The following is a 19580-nucleotide window of genomic DNA, read 5'->3' as shown; positions in this document are numbered from 1 at the left end:
TGTCGCATTGGAACGAAATTGTAGGCTACGCTTTTTTTTTTATAACCACTAGGTGGCGGTGGCATTTTGGAATGAAAGTGGACAGCTTTTTCATAACCACTAGATGGCGGCATACATTTCTAAAATGTGAACGGTTTTTTTTCCCCATTTGCCCCTATACCTATGCATAATGCGCACTATTGACTTTTAACAATTTTTTGGGGCGGAAAAAATGCCCATTATACACGGGAAATTATGGTATGCACGTGCGTTTGTATTAAGCTTCTCCACCTTCCCCGTCCAAAACACTCAAAAGTAAAAACCCTAAACTGAGAGCACACTACATCGATTGATAACATTGAGGCATCCCACAAGTGCAAAGCTGCGCTCACAAACTCTTGGACACACCGTCGGGCATAAGGATGGTCAGATTTCCTCGAGCACGTTGGTCTGCTTCAATGGCTTCAAAAAGAGATTTGAAGTTTCCTGCACCAAATCCCTGTGGAATGAACATTGACGACGGTAGTTATGAAATAAAAGTTCTAGAACCATAAGTGTCCTCACCTGGTGATTATGTCTCTGAATGACTTCCAAGAAGACCGTGGGGCGGTCCTGAAGCGGTTTGGTGAAGATCTGAAGTAAGTAGCCGGTGTCGTCGTAGTCCACCAGGATCTTCAGCTCCTGAAAAGAAGGAAAACATGTTGTTAAAGTTTGACAACTGGCAAATGTGTTTGGGGCTTTGTCCAATACGTTGCTGCATCCCACCTGCAGGACATCCAGGTCTTCTGCTATTTTCACCTTGGAGTCTTTTAACTTCTCCCTCAGTTGCCGGTAGTACGTGTCGGGCACTGACATAAAATCTGTCCCGCGCTGTTTTAGGTTGCGAATCTGCAAATATGTCAAACACGTATAGTGCAATTGATTATTATTATTATTATTATTATTTTAACAACTGAAAAGGGCTGAGTCATTCCAGAAGTGGAGGACAATTGACGTAATATTTTGGAAAAACAGGAGCAAAATGTCCTCCAAATCTGGAAGGACCGCTTTTCTGCTTTTAACGACTCACAGCTGTGATAATATCTGACGTGTTCATGGCAATGTGCTGCACTCCCGGACCACCATAATACTCCACATACTCCTGTAAGTCAACAGATAGTGTGCTTTTTTTTTTTTTTTTTTATAAAAAGTAGGCTAACCTACAGAAGACAATGCATTGATGTAATGAATTGGACTGGTTGTAATGACACCGCAAACCTGGATTTGAGACTTCCTCTTGCCCACGGCAGGCTCATTGATGGGCATCTTTACAGTCTCTTCGTAGTTGGCCACCACAGTGGAGCGCAGAGAACTGAAGTCCGTCTGCATCTGTTTGTCATCCACCGACCAAAAGCGGTGAAAAAGAAGGTTCTTCTGGTACCTTTTGCGTGTTGAATCAGTGGCGGAGAAGAACACGGGGAGGTCAGGCAAAACATATTGTATGCACGACTTTGCCTTTCTGGCCTGTTACTAAAATGTACACTGCGAATTATTCCCCCGCTGCAACGTGAATGACCAAAATGACAGCGGTCATTTAAAAAGGCTCACGCCTGAAAATCTGCAGCCGCCTTCCCTCCCTAGAAGCGATCGACCAATCACGAGCTCCATCTCGAGAACGGCCTCGCTCGTCACAGTCTAAAACGCGGTCCAGATGTGGACAGAAAAACGCAAAGTCACGCTGGTCCCTGATGTGCAGCACAAGGAACCATTGCCTAAGTTTTACACAAACCATCGGAACCATCGTAATTGTGAACGTACAATTGCTCTACCATAACTAAACATGGAAACACAGCATTCTTCCAAATAAACAACAATCACCATTCCACGACCGGAACCATTTCCTCCTCTGGTTGGTTTCCCACAACGTGATCAATGAAGTTCAGTTTTCCCTCTGGCCTGTCGAAAAAGGTCCAAAGTGAGGTCATTTGAAACTTTTCAGCAGCCTTTTTTATTATTTTTTTTTTTTTTGAATGAATATTTTATCTCTGCATCCACCGGCAGCTAAACGAGGGACACTCACAACGCGGCGAGCAAGGGGTCTTTGAATAGAGGCGGTCGGAAGCCGGGCAGAAACAGGCCACAATATCCCGTCCTCTCCACCAACGTGTGCGTGGTGTCGCCGTACTGTTGCGTTCAAAAGCGGAGTTATCGAGGCGGCCGGCGATTTTGGGATATTTCGCTTCGTGAGCGGTTGTTCTCTTACGGTTTGCAGCACAGCGAGTCTCACTTTGCCGTGCCCGTCCTCCAGGGTGAAGGGCTCTTTTACGATCGCAGCTCCTCGCTCTTTGGCTTTCTGTTGAATTTCAGTCGGGCGGATTTTCATTCCGCTGAAAGTCAAGTCGCACCCTGCGAAGGCGATTTGTACTACCTGCACTAAGGAGTCGCAGTTCTCCACCGCAAACGCGACATCTTTCACTCCGTCCCCGTGCTCGACTAAATGAGCTCCCATCTCTGAGAAGTAGTAACAGAAAAAAGATACAAAATAAAGACAGCCTAAACTTTGTCTCGAGTCAACATGGTTAAAATGGACGTCTGCTAAATCTAAAGATGCAGGCTTTAAATAATATAATTTCATTGTGTGCAGTACTTCATTTGTTTTGATGGAAATATGCCGTTGAAACGGTAAGTGCAAACCGCAGTGGACAATAATGTCATACCAAATCGATTAGAAATTAGAGGTTGTAAAGTTGTTTCATTAGAAAACAAGGAAATAAAGAAATCTTCCTTTGTGATTGAATGCAAAGCCAGTTGGTGTACCTTTGTTTCCAGGATTGAGGGCAGATGAGAACACATATATAATCTGCGAGATAAACAAAGCAATCATCAGGGCACAAACAACTCAACAATAGTGTACGTGATTACTTTTTCTTGTCATTCTTTTGTATGAGTAGCTCGTCGAAGCGTAACGAAGACGCATTTCCGGATCTTTTCTGAGGCTCGACGATGCGGCCTCGAACGTCTCCTCACCTTCCCTTGCTTGACCGCGTGCGACACGACATCTCGACTGCCCGTCTCCAAGCCTCGGTAAGCGAACGATTCGAATCCCAGTTTGTTGCAGTAATACGATGCTGCCTACAGAAAAGAGCATTTTCGTTTGGAGGCATAATTCGAGGGCAACTGGCGGATTTGGAACGGCTGGTGGTAGGTGAGGCCACGTGAGGGAGGAGAGAGTGTGACCTTTGACTTGACATGTTGGGGGCCCCCAGTCCCCACCCCTTAAGACAACCAATAGTGTTGCGGTCCGCAAACGGGGGGAGAAATTGCCCCCCAAATTGAGGTTACGCAACCTTCACGCTCAAAACTGAATTCACATCAGTTCAATGTCGACATAAACGTACACGTTAACGGAGTGTGCGCAAATCTTTGCCAAGACAATGTGTGCCTGCTGCATTTTACTTTGATGATCATAGTCAAAATATGCCCCCACAAACAAACAAACAAACAAACAAACAAACCCAGGACACACAAAATGAAGTGTCTTCTTGTCAACTGGTATTTGTATTGATCCAATCAGCGATGCCAAAGTAATGCGTTACTCCAAAACCGGCTGCCATTTTGAGTAGCGGGCATTGTAACCTGCGACTTTACTTCCCCAAATCACTGATAGTCACTGTTGAATCGATACTGATTCTTGCCAAGTGATCATTTGTGACGGATAATTTGAAGAAGCATCACTCCACCTGTCCAAAAGCATTTTGCCCATTTTGTGTGTGTGTGTGTGTGTGCGTGTGCGTGTTGTTGGGGGACCGAATCAGGAAAAGCGACCAACAACTCTATCATGCAAATAAAATGATAATCACGTTTTTAAAACGACGTTAAGCGCAGTCCTGTCTGTTCAACATCTAACCGCCGCTCTCTCACGTTTACGCACACGCACGCACGTCATTCTGTAACTTGTGTGGCGTAGATGACCGTTTAGCAAATTCTCTTTTTGTATTGCGGATAAAGTGCCAGTCCTGCCACTTGGCAGCGGCTGAAAGTAGCTCCAAAAATGAGTTACTTTTGAAAGAAAGTAAATCAGTAAAGTAATTTTCGTCAAGGCGGCCACACCGGACCTAACACACTGCTTTGGAACCCGTTTCCAAGAAAGTATTGAGTGACGTCGGAGCTCCTTCTAAATGTTATTTATGCCCGTCGGAGAGAAGCTGGGGTCACGTAGCATACCTGTTTTGCATTCCCAACCCAGAATGTCAAGTGATCGAAGCAGAGGAATCGTCCTCGCTCGTGCTGGAGACAAGAAAACAGAACGTGGTCAAGGGGTGACTTGGAAATGCACAGAGAAATCCGTTTTCCTACCTTCTCGCCTTTGTCACTGTATGTTGTCTGCAAACAACAAGCACAGAGACAAATTCCTCTCTTAAAGAAAAACAATAGCCGAGCTGCAAAGTCACATTTGTGTGAATTTGTTTTGTTTGAAATGAGGTATCTAAGTGAACTCACCATGTTGCCCCTGCTGACTTCTCCTGGTTGCCAGGATGAACCTCCGAATTGAAAAGCTGACAGGAACGTTCTAAAGCCATTCCCAAAGGGCGAGGAGGAGGAGGAGGAGGAAGAGGAGAGGAGAGGAAATGGAGGGAGGAGGAGGAAGAGAGGAGGGAGAGTGCAGATGTGTTTGTCTTTATTATAAAATGATGACAATGCAAATCATGTCAACAAAAACACCGCGTTCAACACACACCAGTTACCAAATAGACACAACACAGAAGATCAACTCGGCATTTTCTTACAAGTAAACATGGCAATGCCAGCGAATTCGAAACTTGTTTTGCTTGTTTCATTCCAAACTCGGATTAACGTTTCATAAATAAGAGCCGAGGTACTAACAACCATGCAGCCACTTGGCTGCAGAGTTGACAGGGGAAACCAAAAAAGCTTTGCGCACACAGGCTTGGATTATAGTACAACGTTTTCTCAAAATGTAAGCCCATATGTTAGTGTTTAGCGGCAAGAGGAGGCTCACTCCTTCAGGGCTCTGATTGGCTGGCTGGCAGCTCACGCCTCCAGGGGGACAAGCCCGCAGTGCTCCCGATCCAAATTGTCTGTTTCAAACTTCGAACCTCAAAATGCTCTTTCTTCGTCAGTTGCAACTCCAAATTCACACTTTCGACGGACTAATGTCTCTTCACAATCAGAATCACAATCACCTGATTCAGAAGGAATTTGTCTCCGGTAGTTGGAGCCGCTCTAGTGCGACAACAGACACAAAATACTTTTGAGACATAAAAACACCCTACAGAGAGTTTGAAATAGCTCATAGAGCGATAATCCGGTACAGTGACCATTGTGCAAATGGTGCAGAGTCTGTAAGAAATGTAGGGGGCTACCTACAAACCGACAACCTTTTCAGCAGTTTTGATTGTCCGTTGCAGTCGGAGTTTGTCCTTTTTTTGTAGCAACACCAAACCAGACTGTAATGGAAGAGCACAAGACCGATTCGATGACCGCCTCCCGTGGCAGGCCGTGCTTCCTCACAAGCCGCAGGAAGTACATGCTCCGCTGGGCCGTTTTGAGGACGGACTTGATGCTGGTCTCCCGCTTCAGGTCCCGAGAGACTTTAATTCCCAAGAAGTTGAAGGTCTCCATGGTTGACGCGCGGCAGTTGGACAGCGTGAGGGGCGGCTGTGGCGAAGGATGCCGCCCGAAGCCCACGACGATCTCCGCAGTCTCCGGCGTGTTCAGATCCGGGTCGTGTCGGCCGCTCCACTTCCTGTCGATATAATGCGCGATTTGTGTCGCAACTTTATTTTTGGTCTCTATTCATTTCATCGTGGCACCAATTTAAATCCATACTACCCTCACAGGAGCACAAATGCACAATCAAAAATCTGTTCGTGTCACACACTCTTGGAAACCAACTTGATTGGATAATATCTTGTGCACGTAAAATGTGACAGTGAAGTTTATGAGACTGACTCAATCCTGCTGAATTATGCAAGGTGACCATCAGATGGGAAGGAGGGGGACGAAACTCCATCCTGACTCTTGTATCTCCCTCATGCATTTAAACGCTGTTTTTGATTCATTTCACATAACATTCCCTCACTCATGTCCATTTAGAACAAACCGATATTTGTGCGTTGTTGATTTCTCTGACGAAACCCACACCACTAATACGAGCAGCACACATCGAGCCCAGTGTTCCCTTCCTCGGTGCCCCCGGGATCTTTGTTTTTCCCGTTGTTACCAGGAGGCCATCGGCTGTCAGGGGATGCAACACGACACATGAACGATGCAATCGTGACATGTCGATCCATTCTTTAATAGCAGAAGAACAATATTTTACGGAAGGAAAGTGCTGACCCAGGTCGTACTCATTGTCTTTTTGATCTGTCTTCATACTGCTTTAGACAAGACTGCAGTGCTACACCCCAGAGTGTTTAGCCTCTCCTGGGACAAACGGAGACACTCGGACCCCTCCCCGGGCCGGCGCGACTCACATCATCGTAATAGAGACAGTGCCAACAAAAGAGCAGCAACACACGAGTCGACCATCAGCAGAGATGAACCCGCGGATAAAGATCGGCGGCGAAGAACACGAGGGGCGGCTCAACGGCGAAAACGCCGCCGACACGGAGACGCAGGCAAAGGTGCGGTCTGTTTTCCAGCAGGTGCGCAGCCAGATCAGATCGCAAGTGGGCGTGAAGGCCTCAAAGGGCGCCATCATCCAGCTGGCGAACCAAGTCAAAGACAAACAGGCTTTGGAGCGGAGCATGCGAGGCGAGCAGGGAGAGCAGCTCACGGGCGAAGACGATCTGGGCGACGAAGCCTGGTGTGCTCTTTTTGAGAAGAAGCTTGAGGACACCAAAAAGGTTCTAAGGGTGGAGTTTGAAGAGCGTCTTTCAAAGCTGCGTAGTGAGATGCAGGCCTACACTGAGCAGGCCCTGAAAGACTCGGAGGGGAAGATTCAAAGGACGCCTCGCAAAGAACAACGAGAAGGCAAAGGACAAGACGAGAAGCAGAAGCAGAAGCAGAAGCAGAAGCCGGCCGCTTTGTCCAAGAGAGGGCGGGCCTTGACCCGGACCGTGACCGCCATCGTTCCCAAGACTTCCCCGTCCGTCATTGTGGGCCCACGTGCCAAATCAGAGACTCTGCCCTCCTCCGAGGCGGAACGCTCGCGAGTTGTGCCGAGAGATCCGGGGGTCTGGTCAACGGGCGGCAAGACCCACCGGAGTCGCCGGCCCCTGCCCCCGGTTTGGCCAAAAAGGAAAGTGAGTCAACTGGAAGATACTGGATGACTGTCCGTGTGTTGAGGTGAAAGTTATTCTCGTAAGCATGAAACTGTCTGTTTGTGAGATGATAATAATGTCGAGATTATTTCGCTGGAGCTGTCATGACAATAAAAAAAAAAGTCAAGTGAATTAAATGAATGTAAAATGGCTTCGCGCTATCATGTGACTTGGTGAAATCATTTTCATAAAGGACAAGCGCAAGAACTAAACCATTTCTCGACCATTTCTCCTGTGGGAAATTTTTGTTTAAAGTGTTTGCAGGCTTATTAAACCTGATCCATCCTTTTTTTGCAGCCTTTTTCATTTCAGAAAAATGAAAAAAAAAACAACAAAACATTTTCAACAACCAAACAAAAGACAGAGGCAACAATGAAACAGTGGTGGCGCTGCAGATATAGCTACAAATCCTAAAACAACATTAAAATGGTCTTTAATGCTTTAAGCCTACGTTGGAGTTAAAAAGAAAATCATAATAAGAAACAGGCCCTTGAAAAAGGCCAGAAGAAACTAACCACACCTGTCAAAGTGCAACAAAAAAAAAGCCCCCAAATCGTTCGGACCATTTCTGTGGTGCAGATCAAAATGGTCAGAAGAAGTATGTCGAAAACATAGCAGGGTGAGTAGAAACTGGCATTTGTATGAAGTCCCAGTATGCACTGGCTGCCATTGACGCCACACAGCGAGCAGAAATGGTTCAATTGGCCAAAATGTCGTGTGAAACGTAAACATCCTTTGGACAATTCTATGATTCCACATTTGAGGGAACAGTTTGGGGAAGACCGTTTTCTGCCCCCTTCACCCATTTTTGGGGACGAACACGAGCAGCGGGTCGACGACATTGTTGTAGTTGTGCCACTTGACCAACAGGTGGCAGCAGATCACTGGCATGACTGACTTCCCATCCAAGTCGGTTTCCCCATGAACAGTTTAACGTGGATGTACAAAATATCTCTGCTGCGTGCTTACTTCGGTGAACTCATGAACACGGTCATCCTATTGTGCAAATACGCATTGTGCCATTTTGAAGCCGTTAATGTCCGTTTTGTACATTGCATCCGGCGAGCATACGGCTGCTCTCAGATCTCCATTTATCCGAAAATACATTGCATCGTGACGACCCCGTCAAGGCTCGGGCTGCAGAAACGCTGATCCGGCCTCATCAACGCTGCGGCTTTAGCACGGAGACCTGAGCACCTGAGGGCCCCCGGCAGCTGAACTTACTCCGGGGCCAGCCGCGGCGACAGAAGCTGCATTTAGGCCTTGGCGCGAGAGGGCCTCACAATGGACTGGATAGAGAAGCGCGTGAAGAGGACCTTTGTGTCCCGAGGGATGATGAGCCCAGAGAAAAAACCGCATCCGGAAGCGACGCGAGGCCAGCGCATTCAGGTCTGGCCAAGGCATCGGCGTCTTCGGAAGCAGCGTCTCCAGCTTAAATGATCGCCGGCGGCGCTGCTCATGACTATGCATGCGGAGGCTCTCCCGCATCTCTCGTTCGAATGAACGTCACCTCCAACAGTCCAGTTACAGCGCGACAAATGCATTGTAATATTTGCACATGCACTATCAAAGTGTGCTCCCAAAGAGAGCATTCGAGCTCCAGTAGCACAGATCAGACAGAATGCAATATTGTTTGCGGACGTCTGCGAGTCGTCCTTTCATCCTTTCGCTCTCTGCGACTTCAGAAAATAAACGTGAAGATCGTGGCGTTGTTTTAAGATGAAATTCTAAAGAATTGCCACCCAAAATATGCGGCACGCTTCTGATGTGCGACCCACCACGCCAAAGATTTATGGAGCTTTATTCGCAAGGTTGACCAGAAGCGCGGAGCAAACGCGTGATTATATTGTCGTTCTGCAAAAAAGGTATGAAATGTCGCTGTGTGTGCACGTGTGTGTTTTAGAGAGTCAATAAAGTTTATCGTATCGTACGTGTTGCAACCAGACAGATACTGTAAGTACCGTAGACGTTTCTGTGCAGGGGTTCAAACCGTTGTCCCATGTTGAACCTTTGACCTTTTAACACCAAAGGTCTCTGCAGGCCCCTGAACACATCGAATGTTCATACAACATGATGAAGGCAGAAAATTGAGGCCTGAAGAGGAGAGGCTTCGGATACATGACGGAGGTAGAAGGTGACTTTTGGGCCCGCGCCAGTATGGGAGCATGTGTTTTGGTGCATCGGAGCCTATGCTGTCTAGACTGGCACTGCCCCCCAGCCCCCACCCCCACCCCCACCCCAACTCAGACACTTCATGTTATTAACTGTCCGTTGTGAACCTTAATCCCTCGGACAGTTCCTCATCACGAGGCGCCGATCCCTCGCCGAGCAGCGACAGCCTTTATAATGCGCTCACGTGACAAAACAGAAGAAAACTAATCGGTGTATCACGTGTATGTATGGACGTTAACGTCTACGAAAGTTAATGACAACTTGTATTAGATGCCTGTTTGCGGTTAATGGTGTGAATTCTGACGCGCACGTGTTATCGGAATGAGGTGCTGATTGCGTGCGCGTGCGCTCTGGCAACAGGTGGACGGACGCTCCAGAGAAAGTCGGGTTAGCGTTGACAGCCTACGGAATGTGTCAGATCTTGGTGGCCATGTGCATATTAAACGCACGCGCACGCGCGCAGAGTGCATTTGGTGCTGCTTGGGTGGGATGGAGCAGCAGATCTGAGGAGCGGCAAACAACCCTTTTGGCGTTTTGGTACCACTGCTCGTGAGGCCCATTTGCATGTGTGTGTGTGTGTGCGACAGCTCACATGACGATTACACACAGGAACAGGCACCTGTGTCTGTTTGTTTCGTTGGCTTGACAATTTTTGCCCCGCATGCCATATGATGCCATTATGTTGATGTATGCTTATGTTTCATGGAAAAGTGTCTTCATACCGCACTCATTTTTTTCAGTCAACGGGTCAGAAATCGTTGATATAGATTTAATTGTCATTCTCATAAGGTCTTTACCAACATGAGTAAGATGTGGCGTAAACAATCTGATTATTCAATTGGATCAGCCTCACAGATAAATTGGGGAAGAAGGTGAAAAATACTCATTTGAAATATGAACAAACAGATGTTTCTTAAATCTTCAAATGACACCGGCATCCCTTTAATCAGGATTTCACACCAGACGACGCAAAAAGTCTCCCGGAAATATGTTTAGCGCCGCGGGCAATCTTGCCAAGTCAAAAACAAATAAACAGATATGAAAACATAAACACCTCGGTGGAGGCGATAATCCAAATGTAAACCGTTTTACATTCCATTTGTCAAACACATTAACTGTCGACAAAGGTCAACTTGCTTTGAGTCACTGACATCGATAATAATGAATCACCGTAAGCGGAGGAACTCTTTTTGGGGATTGTGCCTCACGCGCACGCACGCACACACGCACGTGTGCAGGCCACACACGAGCACAGACAACGTTTGAGTGTTTTCTGGAGCATACAACTGTTGTTTTTCCGAGCGGGGCCATTTCCTATGGACCCCCCCCGCCCCCCGCCCCCACCCACTCGCCTCCCACCTCTTCCCTATGCAGCGCTTGTGTCAGCTGGCCTTCTGGGTGACTTATTCCGTATTGAAGTCACGGCGCCAACAGCACCGGACGCATTGCGAGCACGGCTCATCCCGACCCTAACAACATCAAGTTCGGCCGGGTCCGCACGCGCCGTTGGCTCCGCCTTCCTGTCAGCTGACACATTTCAATCTCCACCGCCACTTTGACCGACAGCACAAATATGTCACATGCGAGCAGTCACGCAACAAAGACCAGATCAACGTTGGCTTTCGCACATCTCACGGTTGCAAAAGACACAAGCGTGATGTTGCAACTGCTCCCAAATTCTCCTCTGCTGGCCCGCAGACTCTTTTGCTCCTCAAGCTGCCCCGCCCCACCCCCGCAGCCCCCACAAGGGCTCTAACTGCAATCTCTTGTCGCCACAGACAAATATTGACTTGTTCAGCGGCTCGGCTTCTGCCAGGATTAGAGCCCCTCTTCCTCCCTCCGCCATCTCGAAACAGTCATTATGTCTCAGCAAATCAAAGCACTCCTCTGAAGAGTCACGCGCTTGAGAAAAACGTATCGTTCTAGAATGACCCCATTGAAGATTGTTTTTATTTGACTCGCTCGGAATGTTTGCTACCTGCTTCCATATTGGTCGCTGTGCAATGACAAGCATGTTTCTAACGGCATGCAAAAAAAAAGAAAACCAAATCAAACCGAAGAGAAAATAATAAAGAGAAAAACCTAATTCAACCTTCAGAGCCGTGCACGTCATCGGACAGCGGCGACATAGTGCACTCAGTTGAATGTACTGCGCCACAAGATAGAACCCCATCTGTCACAGGTGAGTACCGAATACACACTCGGAGGACGGCCGCCACTTTGCATAATCTGGTTACAGTCTGGATACTGACTGTGAATCAATAAGAGATTACAGATCTATTAGTCTGAAGGTGTAAAGCGAGTGGAAGGCATTCATAACAAAGCGTCAGGCCTCTGGCTATGCTGATCACCCAAATAGCAGGAGGGTGTAATGAAACCGATGCGAAACCGCACCTTTCAGGGAACTTTTATTTTCATTTCAAGTTTCTGTGGTGCGAAATGAGTTCTCACACTCGACGAAGCGCAGACATGTTGCTTTCGGAGAACATCTTTAATACAGTAGTTAGTTACAGTGATGTCAAAAATAAAACATACAAATTCATCAGTTATGTTGAGCCCCTGGAGGTCACACTGCACCCCTCCACCCGATTGCTGTCCCCCCCCCCCCCCCCCCCCCAACTACAACATTTGTCAACTGCCATCTGCTCGTCTCCTCCGCAAAATCAATATCATTAAGCTGCGACACCTTTGCTCCTCTTTCGTGCCCTCATCTCTCTGCTATAGCTTGATTTTTCATTTGATCTTTTTTTTAGGAGGACATATACACGTTCAGTACAAGTGCTTCTAAAAACAACACTCTACGGTATGAAAATACTGTACACCTTTAAGATTCATCCAGTGTCATTCTTTTTTTTTTAATTTGGGGGGGAATTTACAATTGCAACAAAAGGAGGAGGACCAAAGCAGCAAAGGAGCTCAGCCAGCTGGCTCCTGCCTTCCGAGTCCACTTGAACATGATGGAGAACAACGAGCGGGGAGCACGTCAAAGTTCATCTTACCGCCGCAAAATGTCTGTCTTCTTCTTTTTACAAGTGTTCCAGTGGTCGGAGCTGGGACTGTCCCACAGCCCGTCCGCCCTCCGCTCCACATCGGGCCTCCCTCCTCTCTACACCTTGGTGGCCAGAGACTGAATCTCCGACTTCTGAGTCTGGGCGCTCAGCGTGGACGACATGGAGCTCATGTGGCCGTGCATGGCCTTCTTCAGGTTGAGCAGGCACAGGCACTGCGAGCGAAAGCGCAGGTCGAAGAAAGCGTAGAGGAAGGGGTTGAGGCAGCTGTTGACGTAGGCCAAGCACGTCGCGTACGGGTGAGCCAGAAGCAGGAAGCGCAGGAAGCCGCAGGAGCTGGGGGCCAGGTTGAGGTAGGACAGGGCGTCCACGCTCTTCAGGAGGTGGAAGGGCGTCCAGCAGATGGCGAACACCACCACCAGCGTGGTGATGATCTTCAGCAGCCGTTTCTTCTTCTGGTCCTCCTTGCGCACGTTGTTGAAGTGGCGCGTGACCGTACAGCCGATGAAGCAGTAGAAGATGGTCATGGCCAGGAACGGAAGGAGAAAGCCCAGGGCCGAGGAGGACAAGCTGAGCCCGGCGATCCAGAGGAACTCGTGTCTCTGGTTGAGGGTCACCAGGCTGAAGTCCATGGCGCAAGTGGTCCGGTTGCTGTTCTGGTCGCTGACCGTGGTGCGGAACAGCAGCGTGGGCAGAGCCAGCAGGCCGGACAGCAGCCAGATGGCGCCCAGCGACGCCAGCATGGTGGCCCTCGACCTCAGCCTGCTGCTGGACAGCGAGTGCACGATGGCCAGGTAGCGGTCGAAGCTGAGGCAGGTGAGGCAGAAGACGCTGGCGTACATGTTGACCAGAACCACGTAGCTGCTGATCTTGCACAGAGCCACGCCGAAGGGCCAGTGGTAGCCCAGAGCCGTGTACACGGCCCACAGCGGGAGGGTCACCACGAAGGTCAGGTCGGCCAGCGCCAGGTTGCCGATGTAGACGTCCGCCGCCCGACGCTTGGATTTGGACCTCCAGACGGTGAAGATGACCACGCCGTTCCCTGACAGGCCGAGGATGAAGATGAGCATGTAGAGGACCGGGATGAGGGAGTAGGAGGGCTCCCACTCGGAGAAGTCGCACAAAGTCTCGTTGTCGTCGTAGTACTCGTAGTTGTCCGCGTATTCCCCAGTGCTGGCCTCCATGCTGGCGGGGGCAGGCAAAAATCCTCCCGGAAAACAAAAAGTCCTGCACGGGTCCAAAAGGCCTCCGAGATGAAGCAAAGACGACGGGAGCCGGACGGACGTCCTGCTGCTGGCAACTGGAGGAGGAGGACGCCAAGTGTGTGAGCGACTGTTGCCGGCTGACTGCCTTTTTAAACTCGGCCCCCCCCCAGCCCCAGGATGACCCCACCTTTCCCACTCCTCTCCTCCCCCCTCCCACAAACATCTCTCAGCCCTCCCCCTCCGCTCAAGAATATGTTATTCTTGTTCAGGCAGGTCAAACCCGATCTGGATTTGTTTTGGGTCCCAAATTGCTGTCATGGCGATCTGGATTTGAATTAACCTTCATTCGATGTGTGTGTAGACGTTTAATAGGTCACTTTTTGACGGATACAAAATATCTGGAACAGAACATTTGAAAAAGTTTCAAGCAAACACACTTTTATTTATTTGACATTTTCGAGAATTCCGCACCTTAGCCGGACACGTCCTGACTTGAGTCAGCATGTTTTGCATTACAATTAGTCTAATTAGACGCTTGTTAAAAGGGTTCATTGCCGGATGTGTAGTAGCCCCCCGCCCCAAAATACCCAGATCGACCAAACCTCCATTCAAATAAATACCACAAAATATAAAGTCGTGTCATCGTAATTATGAAGACTCCGAATGTCAAAGTGTTTGAAGATTAGATTCAATGACGGCGGGCGATGTGCGAATTGAATTCTCGAGTCTGGGGATTAATTTCCGTGAGAAAGAGAACGCAAACGCGCCGCTTTCAAACAAAAAAAGCGAGAGGAGACTTCCCGTTGACACAGTGTTTGCTGACGCCATTTAAAAACAAGTCAATCCTTTTGTTTTATTTGTATTTATTCTTATGCTTTATTTGTGTTCATTTGAGCTGCTGCCCGTTCCATTGAAACATATTGAAGTGAGGTACAGTAGCTAAAGAGACATTTTTGTACATGGTTTGAGGATTAAAAATGTTCTAAATAAATGCCCAATCTTGGGCAAAATCATGAGACCACCTTTGCTTCTCCACTTTCTGATTCATTTGAATGCCCGGTACCAACTAAATATTATCTGAATATTATCTACGGTGAACACCAACAAAAGTGCAGCTGATTTCCATTTTTCAAAATACTTGCTGTGCTATTTGACATGCTTCATCTTAATTGTATTATTGCTTCAGCTTAGTGATTTCGGTTACTGTCAAGAAAACCTTGGGAAATGGCTCGATAATATCAGCTCTCACACTATCGTTTGTCCGTATAAATGCACCTTTAGTTTTACCAAGCATTAAAAAAAGAAGCTAGCTCACACAATTTTGCTTGTATGTTTCAGCAATCATTTTTTGGGGAATTAAATTTGAATTGAAGCTATTAAAATGGCTCCCCGAGTGGTGATTACCAGAGTTGCAGATCCAGATGTGACTACCCCGTCCCCCGGATCCACAAACTGGAACTGTACTTGTAGCAGTCAAGATCCTCTTTATGACAGACCTTTTTTTTTTTACAGTTCTTTTATTTGGTCTTTTTCCGCTCCACATGACTGTGTACACTGGTCATTCCTATACAAAACAATTTTCGCTCGAAAGCGATCACGGCGTAACTGAACGTTTCCGCCTCAGCCACCCTGCAACAACTGTCGCGAGCAGCCAAACTCACAGCAGGTGGGGCCCACCTCCACCTCCCTCCCCAGGGAGACGATTGGCGGCCTGCCGCTTGCATCCCTCGGACAAACAAACGTGTAGATTTCAAAACGAAAAGCAAGAAGATAAGAAACAGATGGTCAGATGAGAGCCTTGTCTTGGATATCTTCTGAAGACCTCCTCACGTGTTAATCATAGCCGTGATAGGCGGCCAGATAAAGACCTGATGCTGATCCTCAAGTCAGTTTTACGGCAGTGGGAGTGTGGAAGATTGACTCACTTTGGTTTGGAAATGAAAAAGTTTGAAAGAACGGCCTTTCCTACATCTGCATGGAATCCGACAAGGTTATGATATTTTTCAACATAAACGCAGAAGGTTTGGGATATCCGACAATATTTAATGAGCAAAAGGAGGCATGGGGATCGTTTATAATCGTTGCATGTCAGCCCCGGCGGGATCAGAGGAGCTGATAAAATGAGCGAAGCTGCGAGGATCGTTTGAAGTGAAAACTGTTGCTGGGGCGCACACTCCCCTTTACATGATTTGTGACCAGGGAGACCCCACAAATCACGCGGCGGCATTTGCAAAGGTCAACGGTTGTGCGGGGCTCCAGGGTCACGGTGAGATGTCACTCGAAACGAGCGGGTAACAAAGTCGGGCACCGAGCGTGCCATCCCCGCCGGACACTTGATATCGCACGAAAATAACAAGAAGTCCTGCCGCTCTCTGACGTGCGTTTCCACCTGGTTTGGTTTGGATGGGATGGGCGAGCTTTCGCACGGGCCTGCTAAGCGCCAACTCGTCCGTGTCAGACCAAGTCACACGCTTGTGCCGCGGAGCCGGCGGCACACCCCCGAACGTGCGAGGGCGCAACTCCCGCTGAGGAGTTGGCTGATTGGCAGCTTATTAACGTGCCGCTTCGCTGTCTTGTTGTGTGTCCACGCGCCTGGGAAAATAACATTTAGGCACCATCTCGTAACAGAGCCATGACAGGCGCTTTCGACTCAGAGCGGCTTTTGTCACGTGAGTCCCTCATTCAACTCTGAGCACAATGGACCCGATAGATTTCCTCACATCTGACAACGCTTGACCTTCATCCACACAGAACTCCACCCAATCAGAATCGTGTTGGATTTGATAAGGCTGCTCCATTGTTCCTACTTATTGGCTCACGCATTTTATTCTTAAATGTTGCAATAGCTTTTAACGCATCATCAAGATTTAACACAATTCACGTATCTTTTGTAAATGGCTTTTATTGTCGTTTAACCCTTGGAAAAGGTATTGCAGTCGCTTAGCTCCGTACCATTCAAACCTTTATCCCGTGCGCATGGTATTACAATTTTAAATAACTTAACTCCCAAGCTATGTTCCACACCATTTATTTGTGCCGGGCTACAGAGTTAAACTTTACCTGTACTGGAAAGCTACATACAGAGGCTACATACACTCTCTCTCCTGCGCTCAACCCTGCAGCGCTCGCCCACTTTTGTTGTTCCGCACCCATAGTAGCTCGGTCAGGAGCGAGCGGGTCACAAGGTGTTTCCCTTCTCGCTATTCAGGGGCCCAGACCACCGTCGCATCCATCCTTTCCTCAGTTCAAGTGTGTGCGCGTGAGGTTCAATGCGTTATAAAAGTAAGTGCCGCAGTATAGGCGGCACGCCCCTACAAATGTATTGGAACAGTGAAGCCCATTCTTTCATCGTTGTTGTAGACCGACTAGACACACAATATTGCACATTCAGATAAATAATACCAGCGGGGCACATTTGGATGAGGTGCCACACAGGAGATGTTCGGGGTCAAGGCGAACAGCGGGAAGGAAACGCGGCAGGAAACAATAACACGGGAGCGAATAAAGAAGCGGGAGATGAGTCAAATGACAGAGAGGATGTCAGGGAAGAAATACAGGGACAAAGGGACAGCGGTGACGTCGATGAGAGGGCAGCGGCTGCCAGGGCGGCCCAGTTAATGACAGGGATTAGAGGCCGGGGACTGCCGGGAGCTCAAGGCTCCGCTCCGCTCTGGCCGGGACCTCCCACCCCAGGAGACCTGCGAGAATATGGCTCCGTTTGCCCTTAAATCCCCTGACAAAACAAAAAACCTCTGGCTCAATTAGGGGGAATTTGGTCTCGAGTTCCTTGAAAGCTTTAATATCCCATTCTCTCAACAACAGGCTATTTGATATTTTGTAAAGGTGGATGCTTTTTCTGCTGGCAAAGAAAGCATCTGGATCTCACGATTGAAGTAAGAACTGAGTGCCCCAGGTGCGGTTCCTTCTGCTTTTTATAAAAAAAAAAAAAAATGAAAAAAAAACGCAGCCCTCCCCTGTTAGGCAAAAGTCAAGGTGAACCAGCAGGCCACGTGAAAACCAGGTGCTGCTCAGACTTTCCAAAGTCCTCGCACAACGTCTAACCGCAGCTTTCCTCTGTAAATGCCCAAAAATTCATCCGCGTTGTCATCCGGCTAGCTGGCAGCGAGAAAGACCAGAAGCCAACACCTGAACAAAAGAATCAGTGAGCCAAACCACAAATGTGAATTTGAAGCAAACTTGCAAACTTTTCACTCCCAAATGACATTTCAATATTGCAGCAAGCTATAAAGCACAGATGGACTTTGGACCTCTGCCAAGGAAAACCCAAAAAGACCCTTCTTAAAAGCTGCTAAAATGAGGAATTAGTTGTGCCCCTCAATATGGGCCCGCCGGGAATACTGCAGACTATTTGTATTAGCCCAAGATACACGCACTGATAAGAAGTGATGTGGACTCTTGTTTTTTTTTATTCTAGGGCTGTGATTCTCATCTGCTGGATAACAACCCATCATGGGTCAAAAATAAACTTAAAACGATTATACACTTATCTAATATTAGGTGTTTATTTAGAAAAAAATAAAGGTTTTGAAAGGCAACATGCAAACGTCAAGCGTTACTGGTGGACATTTGAGTTTGAGCTGCAATTGGGAGGCGAGATGGTGAAGTATAAACACACTCAGAGGTTGGTTGTTTTTTTTCCAAGTGTGGTGTTTAAGTGTGATTTTTGCCTGTTGATGACAAAATAGGATCAAAAAGCCTCATGCGTTAGAGTTCAATGCAGAGATATAAGTGAAATGTTTAATTTTGTGGACCAGTCTGCCATTTCCGTCCTGACAAACAGCCAATCATGTTCAACTAACCACAGTGCTACACCCCCTATTCATTATTTATGATACCATCAGTGTCAGAGCGTCCGACAGTCATCCGCGCAACACGCAACGTCGCTAACCCCGTGAATCCAATTCACTTTCCGTCCATGACTGGGAGTTCTGCCTGATGAAATTTGTGAGTTTCTCCGTTTCTGCTCTTGTGAATCGTCCAATCAAAGACAACCGTGAAATCTGAGCATTTCCTCAGACGCTATCTATGGATTATGGAACATTCCATCACTTTGGCAAAAGAAAAATTCCCTATCGTCAGAGCCTGGCCCTCTTGACGGTGGCGTGAACTGTTCTGTATCCTGGCTTTTAATCGACCTGTCACAGTTGCTCTTAAATTGATGATTCAAATCTTTTCTAACTTTACCGGTGATTTGGTGAATGAGACAGCGTTAAAGTGCTTGGAGTACCTTAGGTAGAAAAGCGCTATACAAGCCATTTACTATGCTTCAAAGTTTGTGCTCAGTGTAGACATAAGTGGCCTTGTTTCTGTTTCAATTTTGTTATAAAAAAATGGTCTTGTCAGTTTCTTAATAATGTACTCTGAAATGCACTTTGCACATTTACTATTGTGTATGATGTGCTTTCGAAGACTTTTGTCGAAAGTAATTGCTTGGTTTGACTTGAGTGTTGAGTGACGTGTGTGTCAGATGGAAAATGGGCGCGCCAGGGTGAGACTAATTGGCATCCCCTCGTTTAGGTCAAGAATGGATAAAACATGGAGACGCGTATCTTAATGAATGTACCTGGTCAGGGGAAAGGAAACAGCCCAAGAATAAAACCAAAAGTTTTAGACCTTCCAGAAGACGAATTCTTCATCTTCCCAGGACCTGTTGGACAATTCGATGCTTTCAACTTTGTGGGAAACGTTCAGGAATTGCCCCAGTGCACAAAGCAGAGGTCCATAAAGGCTTGCTTGGAGGAGTTTGGTGTGGAAGAATTTGAGAGCGCTGAACCCAACCTTAAGCGCTTGGCTTTGCCGGAACCCAGATTGTTCAACTGGACGAATGGCCGAAAACACGCACTCCAACATCTGACAACTTCCGAAAGCATCTGAGAGTGGCGGCGCTGTGTCAAAGTCTGCGCTGCTTCCCATCCGTCAGCTGTTTGACA

At 47.7% G+C, this 19580-nt stretch overlaps 2 protein-coding genes across 2 annotated transcripts; both read right to left on the bottom strand.

The window, feature by feature from the left end:
• Positions 1-6: 6 nt before the first annotated feature.
• On the bottom strand, positions 7-4575 carry hpdb (4-hydroxyphenylpyruvate dioxygenase b). Its single transcript, XM_061671405.1, has 14 exons — positions 4459-4575; positions 4315-4341; positions 4183-4245; positions 2986-3090; positions 2776-2818; positions 2387-2469; positions 2222-2311; positions 2039-2142; positions 1837-1914; positions 1237-1399; positions 1049-1120; positions 745-867; positions 544-660; positions 7-478 (listed from the first exon to the last, which is right to left on the bottom strand). The coding sequence occupies exons 1-14, from the start codon at positions 4459-4461 to the stop codon at positions 368-370; spliced, it is 1182 nt and encodes a 393-aa protein (XP_061527389.1). The 5' UTR covers positions 4462-4575; the 3' UTR covers positions 7-367.
• Positions 4576-12189: 7614 nt separating this feature from the next.
• Positions 12190-13739, bottom strand: aplnra (apelin receptor a). Its single transcript, XM_061673270.1, has one exon. The coding sequence runs from the start codon at positions 13606-13608 to the stop codon at positions 12523-12525; it is 1086 nt and encodes a 361-aa protein (XP_061529254.1). The 5' UTR covers positions 13609-13739; the 3' UTR covers positions 12190-12522.
• Between the last annotated feature and the right edge of the window lie 5841 nt (positions 13740-19580).

Source organism: Phycodurus eques, chromosome 3 (assembly GCF_024500275.1).
Source record: "Phycodurus eques isolate BA_2022a chromosome 3, UOR_Pequ_1.1, whole genome shotgun sequence".
Taxonomy (NCBI): domain Eukaryota; kingdom Metazoa; phylum Chordata; class Actinopteri; order Syngnathiformes; family Syngnathidae; genus Phycodurus; species Phycodurus eques.
Note: the sequence above shows the minus strand (reverse complement) of the source record. Positions and strands in the feature narration are given on the sequence as shown.